The sequence below is a fragment of the Cataglyphis hispanica genome, chromosome 12 (genome assembly GCF_021464435.1).
Source record: "Cataglyphis hispanica isolate Lineage 1 chromosome 12, ULB_Chis1_1.0, whole genome shotgun sequence".
Lineage (NCBI taxonomy): Eukaryota > Metazoa > Arthropoda > Insecta > Hymenoptera > Formicidae > Cataglyphis > Cataglyphis hispanica.
Genome location: NC_065965.1, coordinates 6,074,590 through 6,095,263, shown reverse-complemented (window position 1 = coordinate 6,095,263; position 20,674 = coordinate 6,074,590). Strand labels below are relative to the sequence as shown.

At 36.5% G+C, this 20,674-nt stretch overlaps 2 protein-coding genes across 2 annotated transcripts; both read right to left on the bottom strand.

The window, feature by feature from the left end:
• Positions 1-96: 96 nt before the first annotated feature.
• Positions 97-2,865, bottom strand: LOC126853609 (proteoglycan 4-like). Its single transcript, XM_050599456.1, has 3 exons — positions 2,851-2,865; positions 1,965-2,051; positions 97-1,790 (listed from the first exon to the last, which is right to left on the bottom strand). The coding sequence occupies exons 1-3, from the start codon at positions 2,863-2,865 to the stop codon at positions 1,113-1,115; spliced, it is 780 nt and encodes a 259-aa protein (XP_050455413.1). The 3' UTR covers positions 97-1,112.
• LOC126853608 (microtubule-associated protein tau) lies at positions 2,819-13,447 on the bottom strand. The gene is made up of 9 exons (XM_050599455.1): positions 13,385-13,447; positions 9,622-12,064; positions 9,160-9,194; positions 8,891-9,044; positions 8,389-8,597; positions 8,043-8,228; positions 7,073-7,114; positions 6,166-6,327; positions 2,819-5,224 (listed from the first exon to the last, which is right to left on the bottom strand). The coding sequence occupies exons 1-9, from the start codon at positions 13,445-13,447 to the stop codon at positions 5,141-5,143; spliced, it is 3,378 nt and encodes a 1,125-aa protein (XP_050455412.1). The 3' UTR covers positions 2,819-5,140.
• Positions 13,448-20,674: the final 7,227 nt, after the last annotated feature.

Sequence of the window (20,674 nt, the reverse complement as noted above, 5' to 3'; positions counted from 1 at the left end):
GTGTGTTCAATTATATATGAAACGATATAGTTTAAATATATATATATATATTTTTACTTCTCCATAAATATCATGTATATTAATTTGCGGTTTTTTCCTCGCTTAATTTTCCATATTTTCCTTTAATTTCCCATTCATTGTAATATATATGCCCATATTTATATTTTTCAAATATTATAAAATATATCTTTTTAACTTTTTTATTTTCGAAAGTTGTGCGATTAAGCAATAGCAGTTATTGATTCATAAATAAATTGTTAAAGATATTTTATAAAGAAATTTATAATTAAAAAATATTTTTTTAAAAATTATTCATACTACTAATTTTTAATCAGTAATAAAAATAAAATGAAAAACGAATATTAAAAATATAATAAAAATTATATTGCGTTAATAATTAATAAAGTTCAATGATATATCAGATATATCTAATCTGGACGGTACTTTTGTTTCCAACACCCGTTAGAACTTAATCTTCTATACGGGGAAGATACGAGGTTGGAAAAATTAACAATTTAGTTGGGAAAATATAAGACTTGCAAAGAAGATCAAGTCTCTATTCCGTTTTGTCCTGAATTATGAGTTTATTTTTGAATCGAATCTATTAATATTTGATTAAGAGATTATTTCTCTCTTTCTTTCTCTGATAGAAAATTTACTTTTTTTTACTTTTATACTAGGATTATATTAGTCAATAAAAAGAAGACATCTATTCTGGCAAGTATAATTTTCTACTGATTTTCTACTATTATTTGTTCTCTAAATTATTACTTTTTGTATTCACTTTCATAAAAGTTTAAAACAAGATGCTCCAAGTATCTTCACATTCTATATACGAGTTTGAGTTAATTTGAAATAATTTTTTTCTTAATATAAAAATATTGAGACCAATTGGTTTTAGATTAACGATAGATTTAAATTCTAGAATTACGAACAAATAAAAATATCTTACTTTAAAATAGTCATGATAAAAACAACTCAGATTTTTTTTAAAGAAAAATCGATTTCAAATAGATAGAAAAAAAAACGGCAGAAAGAAAATGCGGATTATCTGAGATATCTTGCTCAAACATAAGTGTTATAAAGCCTGTCGTATTTTTGATTCGACCATTCTAATACGCCATTCGAGCAGCTTTCGAGGATGGCTCGATCAGTTTGGGTAAAGTAATTTTCGAGTGAGTTTCGGGAGCTGCTGGACTTGCTTCTTGTGGTATTGGCGAAGATGCAAGTTTCGGAAGACGCAACTCTCTGGGGGATGGGGTTTTTCTCGGTGTGTCGGAAGATGTTTTATTAGGTGTGCCAGGAGACGTCTTGCTAGGTGTGCCGGGAGACGTTTTGCTAGGTGTGCCGGGAGACGTCTTGCTAGGTGTGCCGGGAGATGTCTTGCTAGGTGTACTGGGGGATGTTTTTCTAGGAGTGTTGGGGGAGGACTTATCGTTGGCGGATTTAACGCGCAAGCTGCTGGGTGGACGCGGGGACATGGGCGATCTCGGCGAGCGATCCTTCGATGTGTTTCTGTCATTCGTCGCATCTGGCGAGGGTGTTTTGGATGCTCGTCTGTTCGCGAGGGTCAGACCCTCCGTCTCTTGCCCGATTTGCCTTCTGGGCGTTGTGGATTCCGGAGATTTGGCCAAACCGCTTCTAACGGCTCGGGGTGTCACAATGGATGAGGGTGATGTGACGCCACGTGCTTTAGTCGGTGTGGAGGGTGGTGGCTGAGGCTGGAGTATCTCATTGTCACCGGTCTTTGAATCGTTTGGAAAGTGACGGTCATTCACGGGAGTCTCAGGCTGGAATCGCGACGATAATACATTTTTAAACATTCGATAAGTGGAAAACACGACGTACTTGGATAATGTAATATACTTGGATGCATCTAGTAATGTACATTGATTATCGAGTGAACTCTAATACTGGATGCATCCCTCTTGTTATCAAAAATTACATAGTGTGTGCAGACTGACCTCTTGACTGGCAGGCGGTGAGTGATGGCGATGCTTTTGCAGACCTTGGTGAATTGTGAGGGTGAGGCACACGCTGTGCGTATTATCCTTTTAAAGTGGTAAGTTTTCTAAAATACGTCTAAATTGACATTGATAAGGAAGGATTGAGGATTTTCGTGATTGCTGGTACGGTTCGTGCCAAACTTCAGCAAGGATTAGTTTTAGGATCGTGTCTATATCGATGTTAAATCTTCGTGATGTAAATCTTTCTTGTACGAAGTAATTAATTTTGAAAGAACTAACAGGTTCTGCAAAGTTGAATTTCTCATCTTTGAAACGGTAATTAAATGTGAGCTCATTATGTCCTAAATGCAATATGAAAAAAAAAATATATATATATATATATATATATATTATAACAGATCTCATTAAAAGATATGTATTCTTTCATCTCTTTCTGTATCATTACAATACACACAAAGAGAATTAAATTTAATTCTAAGAATAAAAATTAATTTCACAAATGTGTAATGATATAAATGTTCGTTTAGTCAGTTTTAATTAATTTATTTTTCTTAAGAATTTTTGTCGCGGGACATTACAAATTAAAGAATTTATATGGACAACTTTGATGGAACCTTTTTAATAAAATATGAACAAAAGTCTTACTCCTGGATGTTACCCATCGCGTGACGACGATTATACGTACTTTTATGTGTATGTTTTATATTTGGCAATAGACATTTAGATAATGCGGCTAAATTGCGTTCTACATACATCTCTTTATAAAGATAAAAGGGGACGCAGCTATATTCTATATAGCGAGATCGGAGGATGCGTTCGTCGGGAGCGTTGAGAAATAAAGAACAAAAATGTAAATTTAAAAACAAAAATATTATTATAATACCTCTTCAGCAATCATAATCCAGGATACGCTGGATAATTGTTACACTATTGCGTTCATACGAAGTGGTAACTTGTGACAATTACGACAATTAATCTAACGTTAATCATCATTATGTCTCCGTGAAGTGTCGCACAATATGTTAATTGAATCAAAAAGTATGTCTTAAAAATTCATGTGGAAGCAATATAGTGTAAATAATGTGTTATACATATCTCTCTTTCTCTATCTCTCTCTCTCTCTCTCTCTCTCTCTCTCTCTCTCTCTCTCTCTCTCTAGCAACATGTAAATTGTACGAGGTACCTAAGGTAGTAGCGACGTAAGTGAGAGATTTTTATTTTTGGCGTGATCTCGCGCGACATTTTTCATCATCGATCTCTCCCCTTCGTCGACCTACACTCACCATTAGCGTTCCCCGTATGCTTACGCATCATGGGGTGTTACATTATATACTCGTAGAGGGTGTAACGGGATAGCGTATGTATCGATTACGTATCTACAATAAGGTTTGCACGAATATTTCGTATATTCTGTCGTCTCTCTACAAGCGCAATCTGTAATCAGCCCCGTGTATCTAAACGGGTGTCTCGCGCGAATTTCGATTCACCCGCGTGTTAAACGTGCTTCTTTCTCTCTCTCTCTCTCTCTCTCTCTCTCTCTCTTCTGGCACTTTTCCTTTCACCCGAAACTCTAACTCAATCTCTCTCGGCCGCGTTGCACCGAATTAGTTTTAATTAACTTGATGACTCCGCGTGAAAAACTCCGTGCGATACAGCGATTCCCCTCTATATCGTAACCGCGGCCGCAATGTAGATAGAGCGGAAAAGCTACAAAGTTACCTAACGATTAATCGACCATTGGTGCAACGTTGCGTCTCGCGTAATCCATTCTACATCGATCGAGATTGCTGGCTGTGTTGTAGTTTCTCGTCTCTTCAGAAATCATCAGACCGACCGCGTCGAACGAAAATTATATCTTGCATGAATGATAACTACACACCGTCGTTCGCCATTCAATTATCTGTCCGATGTGATCGGTTCGATGAAATACGACATATATATATGTATATAATGCGTGATAACGAGGCGCATTGACTTCTTCACGTGAAAATTAATATATGTTTTTTCTAAAACGTCTACTTCCCTTGAGAGGACGTGCACGTGATGGTACTTTTCCTACATTACAATGACGCACGGATTTGTGATTGTTGTACTTTCATGTTTTATTTACGTGTAAAGAAATAAATAAGAGACTATATCGTGAATTAAATAAAATGAGAATAAAAAACAAAATGTTATATATTAGATACTACCAGCGATACATAAATTGAAAAACAAAGATTTAAGATGATATTATACTCGCGTCTTCCGCAAAATCGAATATGATAGGAAATTTGTTTATATAGTCTGACTCGTTTTTACGTCGATACATTTGTTATTCTTATCGTGCATTATTGATTTAACTTGTTAAGTGTATTATACCGTACTATGCGTGATCTATTGCAATAGATTATGAATGTATCATTGTGGCCTGATACGCTATGACGATATACTACTCGTGATGCATCGTAGTATAAGTTTTTTTTATGGCACAAAAATGCGTATCAAAAATCGATAACTCGCAAATATTTACGGAGTAATGAGAGACGCATAAAAGAGATGTCGATATTAACGATTAAGAAAATCGTAAAAAGGAGCTGTGTGACAAGAATTTAACATTCGCAGAGGAAGCCATTATTTAAGAAAATTAAGAGTTTGCACATGCCCGTAAAAATTATTTTTTAAATATCCTTTTTTTTTCTTAATAAAAATTCTTCTCAGTCATTTTTTCGCATTTCTTCATCATTTACGTATTTACGTAATAAAAAAGATGTTATTATGTATGATACGGTAGATATATTATGTGTGTGTATTATAGAATGCGTGCTTTTTTTTATCATAACTTATTCACTTGTTTTTTTTTTTTTTCTAAAGACAAAAGTGCAGTGTAAGACGCACATTCGGAATTCGCGCTCGACTTAACAACAAATCAATGCGATAACGTATATTGCTTCGTTCGTTGATTAAGTTCGCCCGTCGCGAAAAATTCCGTCATTCGCGCGTGGACGAGAAATATCGATCGCAATGCTCCTTTCTTTTTCCGAGGAGTTCCGTGCGCCGTTCGTCTCAACATCGATCAGGCGCGTGCGAGGACCGCGCTCGTTCGTCCTCTAAAGGGGGTTGAATAGATAAACGTGATTAATCGTATGCAAATGATATAGTTAAAGCGGGTCTATCGGCCGACTTTTCGTGACCTAGCATTCCTGGTTCAGGTTCTCGTCCGAGGCTGGCAGGCCATTCTTGCCGGAGTTGGTGATCGCGCCGGAGGGCACGGGGCTCTGCGGGCACAAGACATCAGGATTAAGCCTGCAGCATCCTTGCGAATTGAGTAAATTGGCTAGATAAATATCCCTCTTTTAATCTCATCGTAGATAATCTAATAAATCCCATCAATATTGTCATTAAACATTATTGTAATAATTCGATCAGATGTTTCAACGATTTATACCGTTTCATTTCACGCGGCTTATCCTGATTAGTGCGCACTTGTCGATTTTTTTAACATCAGTTAATTTTAATCGTAATTTATTAACTGGTTCTACATTTCTTTCTGTTTTGCAAAAAAAAAAAAATAAATAAAATTTAGAGAGTTAACTAACAGACAGTAGTTGTCCTACAGTTAATCTTGCTCATTTTTGCGGCGCAGATAATCTGCGTTATGAAGATTGTAATCTCACGACGCACTTTTGCGAAGGTAACAACCAGTAGAAATAGTATCAGTAGAATAAAATTTTAAAAATAAGAGAGAAAGACATTAAAGAAAGCATCATATATTCGTATTCCTGTAAGAATAGATGCAAAAATCAGTCTAATCAGTGGACGATATTGTCTTTCCACAAAAAAATAAAATCTGTAACTAACATTAAGGTGAATCAATAAATTCTAATTCTTAAATATTTAAATATCCTATAGATTCTATGTTTCGCGAATATTGTTTTATTTACATATTATTTATCTGTAGGTGCAGGTCAATGATATTGATTGCGTGCTGTTTTGCGAAGACGCATGCAACGCGTGTTTAAGCACGTGGTGCACAAATGTCATATGTGAAAAATCTCGAGAAGCAATATCATCTTATTGAACTAGAATTTTTCATTATCGCGATATGTTTCATCAAAAATTGTGAGAAGAACACGCCGCAGCGTACGTCGCGTACAAAAATCGAGAAGAGTTTCATGACAAAATTATTCTCAAGACTTTTTATATTTTGCAAACATACCTGAGACCCGCTACCGTTCAGGCTTTCCACGTTAGAACTCGTTTGCCGAAGATAATCTCTGTCGTTGAAAATCTTTTTTTCGCCACCGCCCGGCTTATGCTTCACATTATCCAATGAACCGATTTTACTTTCGGCCTTGATATCTATCTTTTGCGTCGGGATCTGAAAGAAGATACATGACAAGCCATATTATTTATCCATTGATAAAAGCCTATTTATTAATAAGCGATTAGAGGAGAGAATGGAAATTAAAAAAAAAGCTGAAAAATAAAAAATTTCTTCCATTTTTTTCACACATAGTCGAACAAGCAGTAATAGAATATATTTCCTGTTCATTTTACGATATATTTGGCTGGCTCAATATAATTAAGAATAGGTTAAAAGCGCGATATACGCATATAAAAGGAACTATAATGATATTGAACTGAAGAGTTTAAATATATATAAATTTGGAAACATGCAGAAACATGCTTAAATTTTCCATCCAATGTATACATCTTACTTACGTCTATATCCGACGATATAGATAGAACTTTACCGATTGCAAAGTGATGATAAGCACATTTTCGTATCTCGTAAATCGTGGAAGTAAACTGGCCGCGATTTATTGCATCGATTATAAATAGCGATTTCCAGGGCAGATTATTGACGTTTGCGATATATGCAGTCGTCGTTTTTATTTAGTCGTGTTTGTTTGTTTGTTTTTTTTTTTTAAACGTATTGATTTTACCTCCACGATTTCGCGATGAAATACAAGAAATTAATTTTTGGCCTCTCAAGATGTCACGATCAGACGAAGGCCAGACGAGACGGATAAAAATATAGATTGAAGAAAGAGATAAAGAAAGCGGCACATTTATGATAATGCATAATTCGCTATTCCGTTAGCTGTGTATAACGTACTTACGTCGTTCTTCGTTTCCTGCGGTGTCTTAGGTGGAGTCGCAGACTGAACACCAAAAAATAACAATGACTTGTTAATAATGACAAGAGACGACGCATGCATACGAATTAGCACAATTGAGTTTTGTAGCTTCCAATGGCAAATATTTTTCACTTTGAAAGTCATCGATGGAATTCATACGCGATAGAGTCGACAAACCGTATACTATTCTTGGTCTAAAAATTTGGACGCTTGTATAGTAAAATTAATAAATTCCAGGTTGTGTGTGAATCATTGAATCATTCAACCTGGCAACTTATTAATTTCACTTTAAAATCGTTGAAGTATGAATGGTCCGTAATATCCAAAATAGCATTCCGCATGCAATTCATTCAATGAAATTTGGATAACGCATTACTGAATAATTATCTTAGATGCTTTCGTGACTTAATGAACGAAGCGAGCATTGCATTTGTAATGGATTCTATTCCAATGAAGCCATCTGCAATTAATGAAGAAATAATATCTGCGTAAATACAAGAATTTATATGCAATGATCTGTAGTAATAAACAGTAGCTTGTATTACTCCTTCGTCCAGATAATTATAAAATATTTACTAACGATAAAAATATTAATAAAAATGTAGATGTAAACGCATACAGATAACTGCATGCGTTAAGTTATTAATGATTATTTCTAGGGTTAATTATTTTTCGATATGATGCAAAGAATGACACGACATTACTGTTACACGATACATGCTAATATTATTAATTAAAGCATAAAAATAAAAGATAATAATGCTTTATGTTTTAACTAGGGATCTCGATCAAAGGATTCTTACTAAACGATTCTTTGCTAAGAACGTATCAGATAAAAAAAAAAAAAATAAGAAAGTGATATATTTGATTATATAACTGGTTGCATAAACATTGGTTTTTAAACTACAGATTGTAAATACGTAATCGAATTCTCGAGCAGAGCAGGTCTTACCTTAACGGCACCGCCACCAGGAACATGTTTCGCATTTTCTTTGGATCCGACTTTAGGTTTTGCCTTGTCCTTGAAATCGAGTTTTACCGTCTCGATCTTCTTGTCACCACCGCCTGGCTTATAAGTTGCGTTTTCCAAGGAGCCGACCTTGGGCTTAGCATTCCATTGAAGTTTTACTTGAGAGATCTATGATCGAAAAATTTGATAGTTATAATCAGTATCTTTTCAATCAGTGTATTTTCAATACCAAAGTATTGAACGTATGTCAATAAAAAAAAAAACAAAGATAAAAATATATATTATTAATAAGGTGATTAATTTAATAACGGTTTTGAAAGGGATGAACCTTTTTGTCGCCACCGCTAGGCGTGTATTTATCATTCTTCGCGGCGATTTTCGGTTGCGCTTTGCTAAAGTCCAGCTTTCTGTTCTCTATCTTCACTTTGCCGCCGCCTGGTTTATAACTCGCGTTGTCCAGAGAACCGATTTTCGATCGTACAGTCTTCAGATTCGGCGAGGGCGCAGCGCCAACTTGAATTTTGTTCATCGGCACTTCTGTACGATAATAAGGAACATACACGATTATTGGAACAGATGTTACGTTGAGTGAAGCGAAGTGTGACTTTTTAAATATTTTCCTTACTCTAATTCTTTCTATTGCATTCAGTCCAATTTCTCAGCGATGTAAAAGAGATGCGATTATATTTATATAAAACCAGGACTATACGTCGGAATCATTAGGATATTAATCCAACGTCTTATTGTGTTGAGATGGCGTGACATGAGGCTTTGCTCACACGAGATACAGGTCAGTCCGTTTTTAAATTAACGAAACAAAAACTACTTACTTTTTTTCTCTTGGGCAGTCGACGAAGGCGTATCGGGAGTTCGCGGTAGTGATTTAACAGATTTGCTAGGTGATTTCGTAGGCGATCCAGCCGTCGATCTCTTGTCGCCTTCTTTAGACCTTTTGGTTGGCGATTCTGCTACTCCATTCGCAGCCTATTTGGAATAATTTTAAAATTCGTAAAAAAAAAATAATGTTTTTGATATGTTATATATTATATATAAGAAGTGTGGAAAAAGGCAGATAATGAGTATAACATAAGATATTTACCGCATTAGCTTGCGACTCGCTGCCGTTTTGGATCGCTGTGGAAAGAAGAATAATATATTGATATGTCGTAATGATTAGAGGCATTATTAAAGACATGCATACATTAGAGCTGTCGCACCGAAGCAAAATCTCGATAATCTCGAATACAGATAATTGTAGTAATCAAGTTTCTTATAAATCAATTTGTTTCAAATATATATATATATATATATATATATATATATATATATAATAAAAATATAGAAATACAGTTTCTTGTGCAAAATTAATTTTATAATGAAATTTATATATCGTATATTTTAATATCAAATTTCCCGAATTAAAAGACAGAGAAATAGTGCGTTTAAATCTTTTTTAATACGTAATATAGACAAATTGAACAAACTAAATCGTTCGCGAAGCAAACGAATTAATGTTTGGTATTCATGTTTCGCCTTTTATTTCGCGCGTAAACGCAAAAACCTTTTTTCTTCGAAGACTTTTTCTCGTCCGGTTTCGCCGGTGTAGGCGGGCGTGGAGTTTTGTTCGTTGGAGCGATAGATTTCGATGGAGATGTTGCCGTGAGGATCGGTGCCGCGTTCGCTATTTCTACCGTTTTCTTGTCTGCGCTTTCGACAAAGGACGTTTTCTTCTTCTTCTCACCCTCCGTCTGTTTCGCGGGTGATTTCGGAGAGTCCGACAATCGAGGGCTACCGCTGGAAGATAACGACCTTTGTTCCCCGTTATCGAAGCCCTTCACGCCTTCAGGCGATCTTGGCGAGGTTATCACTGACCCCGCCATCGATAATTTATCTTGGCCCTCCGATATCGTAGGTGATCTAGGTGATTTTGGTGGCGACTTGTCATCTTTGCCGCTTGGTGAGTTAGGCGAACCCAACGACGAGGCCGGTCTGCTGGACTCTCCCACTTGTAGAGTATCTTTGTCAGATTTGTCGTGTTGTGGATTCTCCATGGAAGTTTCGCCGCCACTCGATTCTATTTCGCCGGGCGTGCTCGAGCGCGATTTGTCGGACGTCTTTGTCGGAGTTACTTGCGGCTCTTTCTCTGCATTTGCAGACAGCTGATCGGCTGGAGTACTCGCGCGCGAATACTTATCCGGCGTTTTCGATTCTTGTTCCGCGTCTCCAGGTAACTCCGATCCGGCTGGAGTATCCGCGCGCGATTTATCCGGCGTCTTGATCGGCGATTTTGATTCTTTATCCGCGTTTCCAGGCGGCTCCGATCCAGCTGGGGTATCCGCGCGCGACTTATCCGGCGTTTTGATCGGCGATTTTAATTCTTTTTCCGCGTTTCCAGGCGGCTCCGATCCAGCTGGAGTATCCGCGCGCGACTTATCCGGCGTCTTGATCAACGTCGTTGATTCTTTTTCCGCGTTTCCAGGCGGCTCCGATCCGGCTGGAGTATCCGCGCGCGATTTATCCAGCGTTCTTGATTCTTGTTCCGCATCTGCAAGGAGTTGCGATTCGGCTGGAGTATTCGCGCGCGACTTAATCGGCGTTTTCGATTCTTGTTCCGCGTTTTCGTGCGACTCCAATCCGGCCGGAGTGCTGGAACGCGACTTATCGGCAGATTTACTCTGCTCTGCGTCCAGGTGGGCCGGGGTGCTGGAACGTGACTTGTCCGAGATCCTGGATGGAGTCCTCGATGCTGCTTGTTCTGCGTTCTGAGGCGTGTCCAGATAAGACGGTGTGACAGAACGCGAATTGTCCGAAGATTTCGGAAGAGTCTTCAAGCTCTGTTCGACGTTTCCAAATGTGTTATCGTTATACGGACTGCTTGGCTTTTGAATTTCTTCAATTAGTTCGGATGTCAATGTAGCGCTCGGTGGTCGAGATTTTTTATTATTTGTTGAATCGTCGAGCAATACACTTATTTCATCTCTCGTAAAATCTTCCGTCAAGTTCTCGATCATATCGATCTCTTTACTCGATGGGGGTCTGCTAGAGAGTTTTTCGTCTTTCTTTTCTTGTTTATCATCATTTGCTGCTGAGGAAGGTCTGCTTTGAGAAATTATCGACGCCGTATTCTGAACAGATTCTTTTGATATTTTTTCATGATATATACTTGCTTTTTCGATAGTGGCCGTTCCCGGTCGGTTCGTAGGTTTTGTCGCGATTAAGGGTGACTTGGAGCCGTTCACCAGTCCTTCGGGAATAACATTCTGATTGTGTCGCGGTGACTTCTCGTTATCCATCACGACATCGTCATCGTCGTCATTCTCACCGTTCTCACGAACGTCAGATTTCTTTCTCTGTAGATAACCCTCTGGTTTATCAAAGTCGACGCTCTCGTTTATATCCGCCATCTTTTCGATGACAATGCGCGGTCGTGTCGGCTGCTTGATCTCCTCGTTTGATAAAAGATGCTGTCGTTGCAGGCTCAGTGATGAGTCATTTCTCAGTAACTGTCTGGGGAAAACGGATTCTTGACTAGGTCGTCGCGGCCCGTTTTCCGGCGCGATGTCAGATCGTTGAAATCGCGGATCGTTGCTGCCTCGCTGCTGCTGATGTTGCTGCTGTTGCAGTTGATACTGCTGCTGATTACCAGCGAAGGGTGGTCGTTGACCTCCTACTCCTTGCGGTGGAGGCCCGCGGATCCCCGGCGAGTACACGAAACGCTGATTCGAGGGATACAACGGATTCTGCGGAGACAGTTGACCGGGTTGCAGCGACCTTGGAGGGAAGGAGCTCCCTGGTGGTCTCGGCGGACCGTAAGGTCTAAGCTGTACGAATTGACCCGAGGCCGGCGACGGACCTAAGGAAGAACGACTGTCCAATCGGCGTAATGGTTGTCCCGGTCGAGGTGCGCCTACGGGACCATTATTTATCGAATTTCTGGGAGACGCTGGCGGACCTTGCGGTCTCGCCTGAAAGCCTTGCGGTGGTGAAAGAACGTTTGGCTTCACCTGCGGAAGAATAGCTCGTGTCGCGTATACTTGCACGAAAATATGTGCTCGACAGTGATTTGTTATGATAAATCAGTTTTGTAAAAAAAAAATCGATGAGCTTGTAGAGATAGTTCCGATGCATTTGCGCTTAATACCTTAAGTCAATAAAGTTTGTTTTTAATTCTAGAATTATAATTGTACGAGAAACCACTTCATACTATTTTGTTCAAAGATATTGAGTATTTAATTTTCTCGAGTGCAATTTTAGAATTCATTACATGAATAAACAATGAGATCATGTATTTTTAGCATCCCAATTTAAGCTCACAGATTTATTACGATCCTTGAACGAAGGTAACCGGGACGAATAAATTTATGAATTATTCTTACGTTTTACATGTGTGTTGTTAATATTATTTTTTTTTTTTTATTAAATAGATTTATGAGTAAGCCATACTACTTTAGCTCTCGAAATTTTTATATATTATGTATATGTAAATGCCATACTCCGTTATTTTTTGGCATCGAAAATATTGCCACGTGAAGAAACGAAACTGAAGGTTATCAGCGCAACATAGTAAATTGCGATCGACAGTATTAACCCTGACCTTAGGCCCATCGATCTTTTCGTCGTGCTACAATTCGAATTGCAACTGTATTATTATCTACATTTGCTTAATTCCCTGTGTTATCCGAACCGTTAACTTGCGACGCGGATTTACCGTTGACTTTCTCGGCGTTATTTTACGTAACGCGTCTGAACAACAATGTTAGGCATCGTTCGCCGTCATCATCGTATTTTCAATTCAATTTACTTAATTTATAACATGTGACATTTCGTGTTGCGAGCTAATCCGCGAAGATAACATCGTATTTTATACGATGATAACAATGTAGAAATCGCGCAAGAGAGGGACTAGAAAGACATCAACGGCGCAGTCGAAATTCGTGATAGTGGCCCTGAGTTTATCGATCTTTTGACAAAATGCGGCTTGGTGACGTCTCGCCGTGCCGTTTCTACCGTGCCTGCCACCGTTTTACTTTCGGCTCGACGTTATGGGATCGAGCCACGAATGACTATCGTTTCGAGCGACGCTCTACATAGAGCATGTTTGCAGGCAAACTTCTCGTTATCCTCTCAGACAAATTGCAATTTTCTTCACCGTATTGTGATTGAGCGATTTATAATTAAATATAAACGTTGCACCGATAGATGCAGAGGATGTAATAAAAATATAATTTAAGTACACGCGTCTCATCATGGTGACGGTTTTCTTTTTATTATTAATGATTGTTGAACATTCGATCTATTGATATCTCATCGTTTTCGTTGCTTACCATATTTTCTTCATGGCCCGAAGTAGATTCGGCCATACTGTTCGCGGTTTCTTGCGAATCCATACTGATTTTTCCCTTGTACTCTTATGGAAAATACCGCCACTCGCTTCAATATGGTTCCCCGTAAACCTGTTGCGTAAACATGTGACCAATTGCTCTTTATAAAGGTGCGCCTGATGCGCGCATAAACCAAGCGATCGACATCAATGCACCGCTACGTGATGAATAAATGTCGCAGCGTGTTGAATAATGTGACAACGAAGACTACCCTTATTGTGTGCCTTGTACATATTACTGGAGACATTGTACGCGTGATAAAAGCAGCGAGAAAAATATCGAACGTATGGTAGAAAAAAAAAAAAATATATTTTGCATCAAAACGGAGCGAATTAATGGAAAGTACCCTCAACATAAAATTTCATGTCAAATAATAATTTTGCGTTTATATAATAAAATTTTATTTTTAGCTGAGATCAACAGAGACATTTTAATTAATATATTATGAGTGAATTAAATATAAAATATAAATAAATTATATTATTTTATATAATAATATTTTATCGTATACAAATTGTGCAAAATCTTTGAGGCTATTTAACGATAAAAATTAATTACTATTTAATATAAAATAATAACAAAATATAAATATTGGTTATAATAATAGGTCAGTAAAATTTATCGATTTAAAATTTATTGGTGAAGAAATTAATGAAAAGAAATTATATAGTACATTCTCTCTGCTATTATATATGCTGTTTAGATTTTATCAATTCATTGTTTCAGAAAAATATTTTTTTTGCTTATACATTTGTATATCATAATATAAGAATAATACCTAAGAAATTTTGGACGTTTAAGTGCTATGAATAATTCATAGTTGAAATATGATATACTTGATAGCTCTATTAGTGCCTACTTTAATATGATCCTACAATACGTGCAATGACAGTAACCTTCAATTATAAATTACCACGTGTTCTACGTGCCGAACAGTTATTACACGTGCCGATGATGAGATTACAGTAATCAAACGGAGAGCAATTACCAACAGTGTTTTATAAGCAAATATTTGTTTAGTGAATATACAGATAAAGGTGCGCATTTAATTAGAGTATATTTAATTGAATAAATTTAATTAGATTGTTCAATTTAATATTATAATAATAAAAAATAAAAAAAAATAAAAGAATAAAAAAAACCAAAAAATTAAAGTAAAATAAAAAATTAAATTAAAATAAAAAAAAATATACATATAGATCGTTGGAAATATATTTAGATTTATTTAAAAGTGAAACAGAAAATATTTTATTTATTGTCCTTTGTTTTTTTTGATATTTGTCAAAAATTTGCGGAATCGCCTGAAAATAGTTTTATACTTAAAAAATTCAAAATTACAGTATTAAAATATTAATGTCACAGCTACGATTGTGACAGCCAAAAATATGTTTTATCTAAAATTTTATCAGACATATTAGAAAGAAAAATAGAATCCGAATAGGAATCTTTCGGACATTGACTTTTGCTAACAAGTCTTCGAATGTTTGGGTTGTATGGCGCATCGCAGTTATCTGCGTACGATCATGAAGCCTGTTATGCTGACTTTAAGGAGTGGATGGGGCAAAAGTGGCTTAAAATTGAATGCAAACGAGGAAAGACACGCAAACGATCATAATAGTGTCGAATAGCGAAACAAATCGTATTGCTGTAGGTTGCTGGCAATTCACCTTGAAATATAACGTCGCAAAATTATCGTGAAACGAAAAGTCTGTGTTCTACGATAACTAAACGAGCAACCTTCCTAAATTTCCAACAATTGGATGGACCTAACGATTATCTCTTCCAATTATCGGGTCGAAAATGCATCGATTTTATTCATTTTTTTTTTTGAATGTTGCAATTTACTCTGATCGCCCATTAATCATTGTGCTATGACATTACTGTACAATGTTAGTCTTGAATTTACATTTGGACTTGGCATTGAGACTTTTTCTTGAAGTTTCGTCATATTTGCATAAATACATGGGACGTTGTCATGTGATTTTATTTATTGTAAAAAAAGTGCAATTTGTGTAAATAGGATAATTTTTTTACATAAACAAATGTTTACTTATGTAAAAAATATATTTTTTATAAATTTATTTAAATACATAATCATAATCTCTCCGAGTAAAAAAAAACATAAATTTAAACAGATTTAAATCTAATAAATCACAGATGTAATATAAATCATATAAGTAAAATATAAACCATTTATATAGTAATGTAAATTTTTTATAAATAAATTCTAAGTAAAATAATTAAAAATTCTTTTCTAGGATAGCTGAAATAATTTGTTAATTGAAATAAAAGCTTTTGCAAAATGTGACTCTGAACATCACTTTTATTTTATATTTTTATAGCATGCGAGTTGTTAGAGGGTGATTCGAATTACTTGCGGTCAGTCACGTCACCGTCTGTGAGTAATTAAGTCGGTCGGAGACATAATGTAAGCCTTAAAATAACCTTTTACACGCATAAAGTTTAATGTGGCCTATCAGTGCCCGATGATATCATATAGAATTAAATAAAAAGCAAATTTATAACGTATATACTTGAATTTTAACCACGTTTTTCAATCTTGTGACATAATCTCGCCATTTTAGCATCACCCTTCATCAATATGCGCATTTAAATGATCTTTTATTTCACTCTTTTAAAGACTATGAAAGTTCTCAGAAAATATACCGCGGCCTTAAATGTATATTTTTATATCTTCGTCTATATTGTATGTTTCGGATAGGAATCTCTATACGGTGGGAATTTCGTGTGAACTCTATCACGACGAACATGTGGCTAAAGTAATATTGGATCGTTAGAAATAGCTGCACTAGCAAAAGCAATTCGTTCTCTGTTAGATTGTTCATCTTACTTTATGATCGACAATCTTGATTATCTCAAATTATCTAAAAATTCAGATCTAGAGATCAGTTATGGAAAAATCCTCAGTATCTTTCTTTTTATATATATTTCACTATTGCATAAAATATAATTCTTGACAAAATTAAGATAAAATTAATTCAGAATGAAAGATGTATTGAATCCTCTAAGTAATCGCTAAAGTTTCGTTACAATTCCTGTTCTCTTATCGCAGATAAGAATGAAATTCACGCTGTCTCTCGAGACAAACGCGACCATTTCTTTTCCTAGGTGTGTAGATTTGCGTGAAAAGTGTCACGAGAGAATGTCCGGTGGAATTTCTAAGCACAACGGCCACTTTCGCTTTCGTTTCCGACATTAGACCAGAAACAGGCTGCTCCGCGCGCGTAGCCGGCAAGTGCTCATTCCTGAAGTTATTGATCCGAATCGGTGAGCGTGTTCGACTCCATCATTCACGTGTGTATATAATGGAAAGATGCGTCATGTGTAATATGGCTAAGCTTGACGCGTTTAAATGAGCACAGAGGACTCCCTGCGAAGAGAATTTGTCTACGCGACGCTCGAATGATCAGATCGGCCTCAATTTCAGGAGCAAGGGCACAACTTCGACTAGCTTTTAATTAAAGAAGCGATCGTGGATGCGATATCGAGGCAGCATAGATAACCTTCCTATTTGCGCCAAAGTTGAGGAAAATAGAATTTTATCAAAGGTGGAAGGTTGCATTTAATGCGTTGCTACAAGTTGCGCAATTAATCCTTAAATTAATCAATGTCATATCGATCGCATCGACGATACCGATTAACTGAATATAATAAAAAATAAAGTATGTTTTATTTAAAGGAAGAAGCTTGTGATATCATCTTATAAACGCGTTTAATATATTATATTAACGATTTATTTATTTTTCATCAAATAATAAATGATTTTTGAAGATATTAAAATTAATTGCTGTTATTTACTAACAAAATTAATTACAAGTAATATTAATTTCTTCTCACATAATCAACGCGAACAACAATAACAAAGTTTCGCGAAACTTGTCAAGAAATTTACTGTGTTTGATTAAAATATGAAAAAGATTAGTTCGGTTAACCACAGAATATTAGGCACGAAACAATTCATTTGTTAGCGGTTCTCTATTTTTTTTTTTTTTTCTCGCGAAGGAGGACGATTCGCGCGCGAGACATGCATGCGCTAATTTTGAGATTTTTTGTCGATTACACGCGATCGATACGAGACTCACGCAATGCATGTATTCCGAGGGACCTACATTCAGGTCATCGAATGGCAAGTTAACACGATGCAATTTTCCATCGCGAGGCTTCCCCGCGCGGTGATAAAAGGGGAACTTTGTTCGCATCACCTTCAAATTTACTTTCGATGCATCGCGCGACGCAGAATTCATTGCTCTAATTGCTACTAATTGCTACTAATGATGAGAAAAAGTATTCATTTGTTATTACATTGCTTAAGACAGTCTGATGTTTATATCGATGTTCTATAAATTGTGCTTGTGACGTTATGAGATCAATTTAAGTGGACGGAAAGAAAATAATTTAGATCACGCCTAAATAAAAATATAACGACATAAAGGTATGACACATTCGTATAATAAATTACACATGTTGTGTGTTCGTAATTTTTCATATTGGACTTTTTTACGCTGAGTCATCTCTCTTGGGGGATGCGGAGTTAATTATATTTTATTTTACGCGCGTTTATGGAACATGTCATGCATTATAAAACTTATTCGATTTACTCATCACACATGTTCCTCGATAAAATAAAAAAATCATATAAAGATATTATTCTATTCGTATCAAAATAAGCATCAAAGTTAGAATTCAGTGCATGTGTTATCTAAATTTAACGAGCAATACCTCGGCAAAACAAAACGACATATCGGGAGGAACGACAGTTAATGGCAAGGGCGGTAATGCACCACCAGGTATAGATCGTCGCGACCGAAGTGGATTTATCGCGGAGCAGCATCTTCGAATCACCTGCGACAGGTAGCAATGTGCGATTGTCACGTATGTCGGTTTATCGATAGCGCAGCAACACTTCCTGGATGTTAACCCATTTACTCGCCTTACGAGCGTTTTGCCAAAGAGATTCACGTAGCGGATATCGCGCATTAAAATTTAAAGTTGATTATTTCTCGCAAAAGCCACGACGATATGTCATATTTGAGATATCGCTTTATCAAGTATTGATAAACTGGCGAATATAGTGACAGTGGCGCTTAATCAAGATCTCTTATGTAATTATTAATCGTCTTTGGCGAAGAGTGAGATTTCTACTTCCTCGACTCGACGTGAATCGAGGAAGCGTAATATAAATTATCATTATTAATATAAATAAATAAATAAATATATAAATAAATATATAAAAAAACGATCAGAAAAGCAAGGAACAAGGACGAACGCGAGATAAACGATCTCGAGATGGCAATAGTAATGATACGCGTGCATGTCGGTTAAGTCACGAAAGAAGGATTGAAAAGGGCTCGAGTGCCAACAGAGAGACTGGTACTGGTCGATAATCAATGATCGAAATTGATTTGATGAAAGAAATTCCGTTCGTAGGCATACCTGGTACAGTGGTGCCTTTCCATAATAGTTTAGAACGCTTCTATTGAGCGAACTCTTTTGTTTACTAAAGCTTAGCGTAAAGAGAACTTTGCATTTTTTTTTGTACAAAATATTAATCTTATCAAACACAGAAACGCAATTTTTCTGCGTTCTCGTTAATACACGTTTTTCTCGATATAAATATATTTTGATTAATATCTTATTTTGATTATTCATCATTAAATTTATTTATTAATTATTTTTTCTAAAATTAATTATTTTTTATTTAATAATTAATATATTTATCGTTATTTTAAATCTCGTTTCGCATGCTTTACAAGGCATTATTATGTTAGAAAAGCTGCTGCTACAGATGAATGAAAGTAAATATGCAAATATGAAAGTAAATGAGCTTTCAGTTCTGTCGAAAATACTCGTTGAATTATTATTATCTTTCATCACTACCCTATATATACATACATATATATATATATATATATATATATATATATATATATCTTTTCCTTATTTTCTAGAAACTTCAGTTGTGTTGTTAAAGTTATCGTGTTTCCACGGCAATCGCTACGTTTCTAAATACATAATTAAATGACGAGTACAATAAAAAAAAAAAACGCGGCTATATCGATTGTATACATCATATGAACATAGCATGAAAATTTTTGTTTTCAGCTGTTTCAAATTGTAATATTTTTATATAATAATTCTATAATATGATTAAAGTACGCATGAAAATATGAAAAAGTGCCTTTTAGAGAAAAGTGTCGCTAATATATCAACCAATGTATCTTGCGGCAATATCTATCTATTGTACGTGTAATTACTCTTATAGTTACATAATGCGTAATAATGTTCTACGTGCGTAGCATGTCTACGAAGATTACCTCTACGGTGGGTGATTGAACTATTAATCCTGAATCCGCATATAAAGTGGCCGATTAGGAACAATTTACTGAACAGCAAAGGCTACATTGCAAGAAGCCATATTCTTTCGTTCTTTGAAATGACGAATCGGCATCGGGAATTACTATGATGATCGAACAAACCGACGTGCGACTCGTGTCGCTTAAGGAAAGGAGGACTCTCGCACACAATAAGCTTACGTCATTTTTTAATACATGTCTATTTAAGCTTTAAAACACCCACGAATCGGTATCAATCAATTTTTCGTCGCAGGAAAAAAGTCATTTATGTCGTTTAGTCTCATCTACGGATCGGAAAGTTACACGCGGACGTTATTCAACAACCATCCCATTCTCTTTTAAATAAATTTTCTAATCAAATCGAAGACGGTATTTTTTAGAAATTAGATGCTAGTTTCGTGTATAAATTAGACACTCGAATCCCGAGAGTTCCATTAAGAAAAGGGAAGACGCAAGAAGGAGACAAAACGGAGTTCGTTGATCGCGAACGAAACACCGATTTCGCTGTCTCGGCGAAGCTATAGCGACGATCCTCCAGACACGCGAATACAATGCACGGAATGTGAACGGACACGAAGAGGGAAGATCGCCGGAGCGGAGGAGAATTCTACGGTCTAGTCGTCGTCTCTCGTCGATGACCCCGTTCGCCGTCTGATCCCGATGGGGAGAGTAGTCGGCTTACCTGGGTGCCGTCGATTTCGCCACCTTCCTTCTACGTCGGCTCGTGAGTCACTAAGCTCGCGCAATGAAACTCGCGTAGGAGCGTCTTCAGCGAGGTACGACCCTCGGTTGGCACGTTCTACGGACCATTGCCGTCCGTTTGTCCTGCCATGCCTCTGCTCCTGCGCTCCAACGCCCA

What these genes read in the sequence shown, in the direction of transcription:
- LOC126853609 (XM_050599456.1), bottom strand. An exon ending in CACCGCCTGCCAGTCAAGAG is followed by an intron (nt 1,791 to 1,964) that starts GTCAGTCTGCAC and finishes TCGCGATTCCAG; the next exon opens with CCTGAGACTCCCGTGAATGA.
- LOC126853608 (XM_050599455.1), bottom strand. Translation starts at nt 13,447, where the DNA reads ATGGATTCGCAAGAAACCGCGAACAGTATGGCCGAATCTACTTCGGGC. An exon ending in CTGGTGGCGGTGCCGTTAAG is followed by an intron (nt 7,115 to 8,042) that starts GTAAGACCTGCT and finishes TTTGGTGTTCAG; the next exon opens with TCTGCGACTCCACCTAAGAC. An exon ending in CGCAGGAAACGAAGAACGAC is followed by an intron (nt 6,328 to 7,072) that starts GTAAGTACGTTA and finishes ATCTTCTTTCAG; the next exon opens with ATCCCGACGCAAAAGATAGA.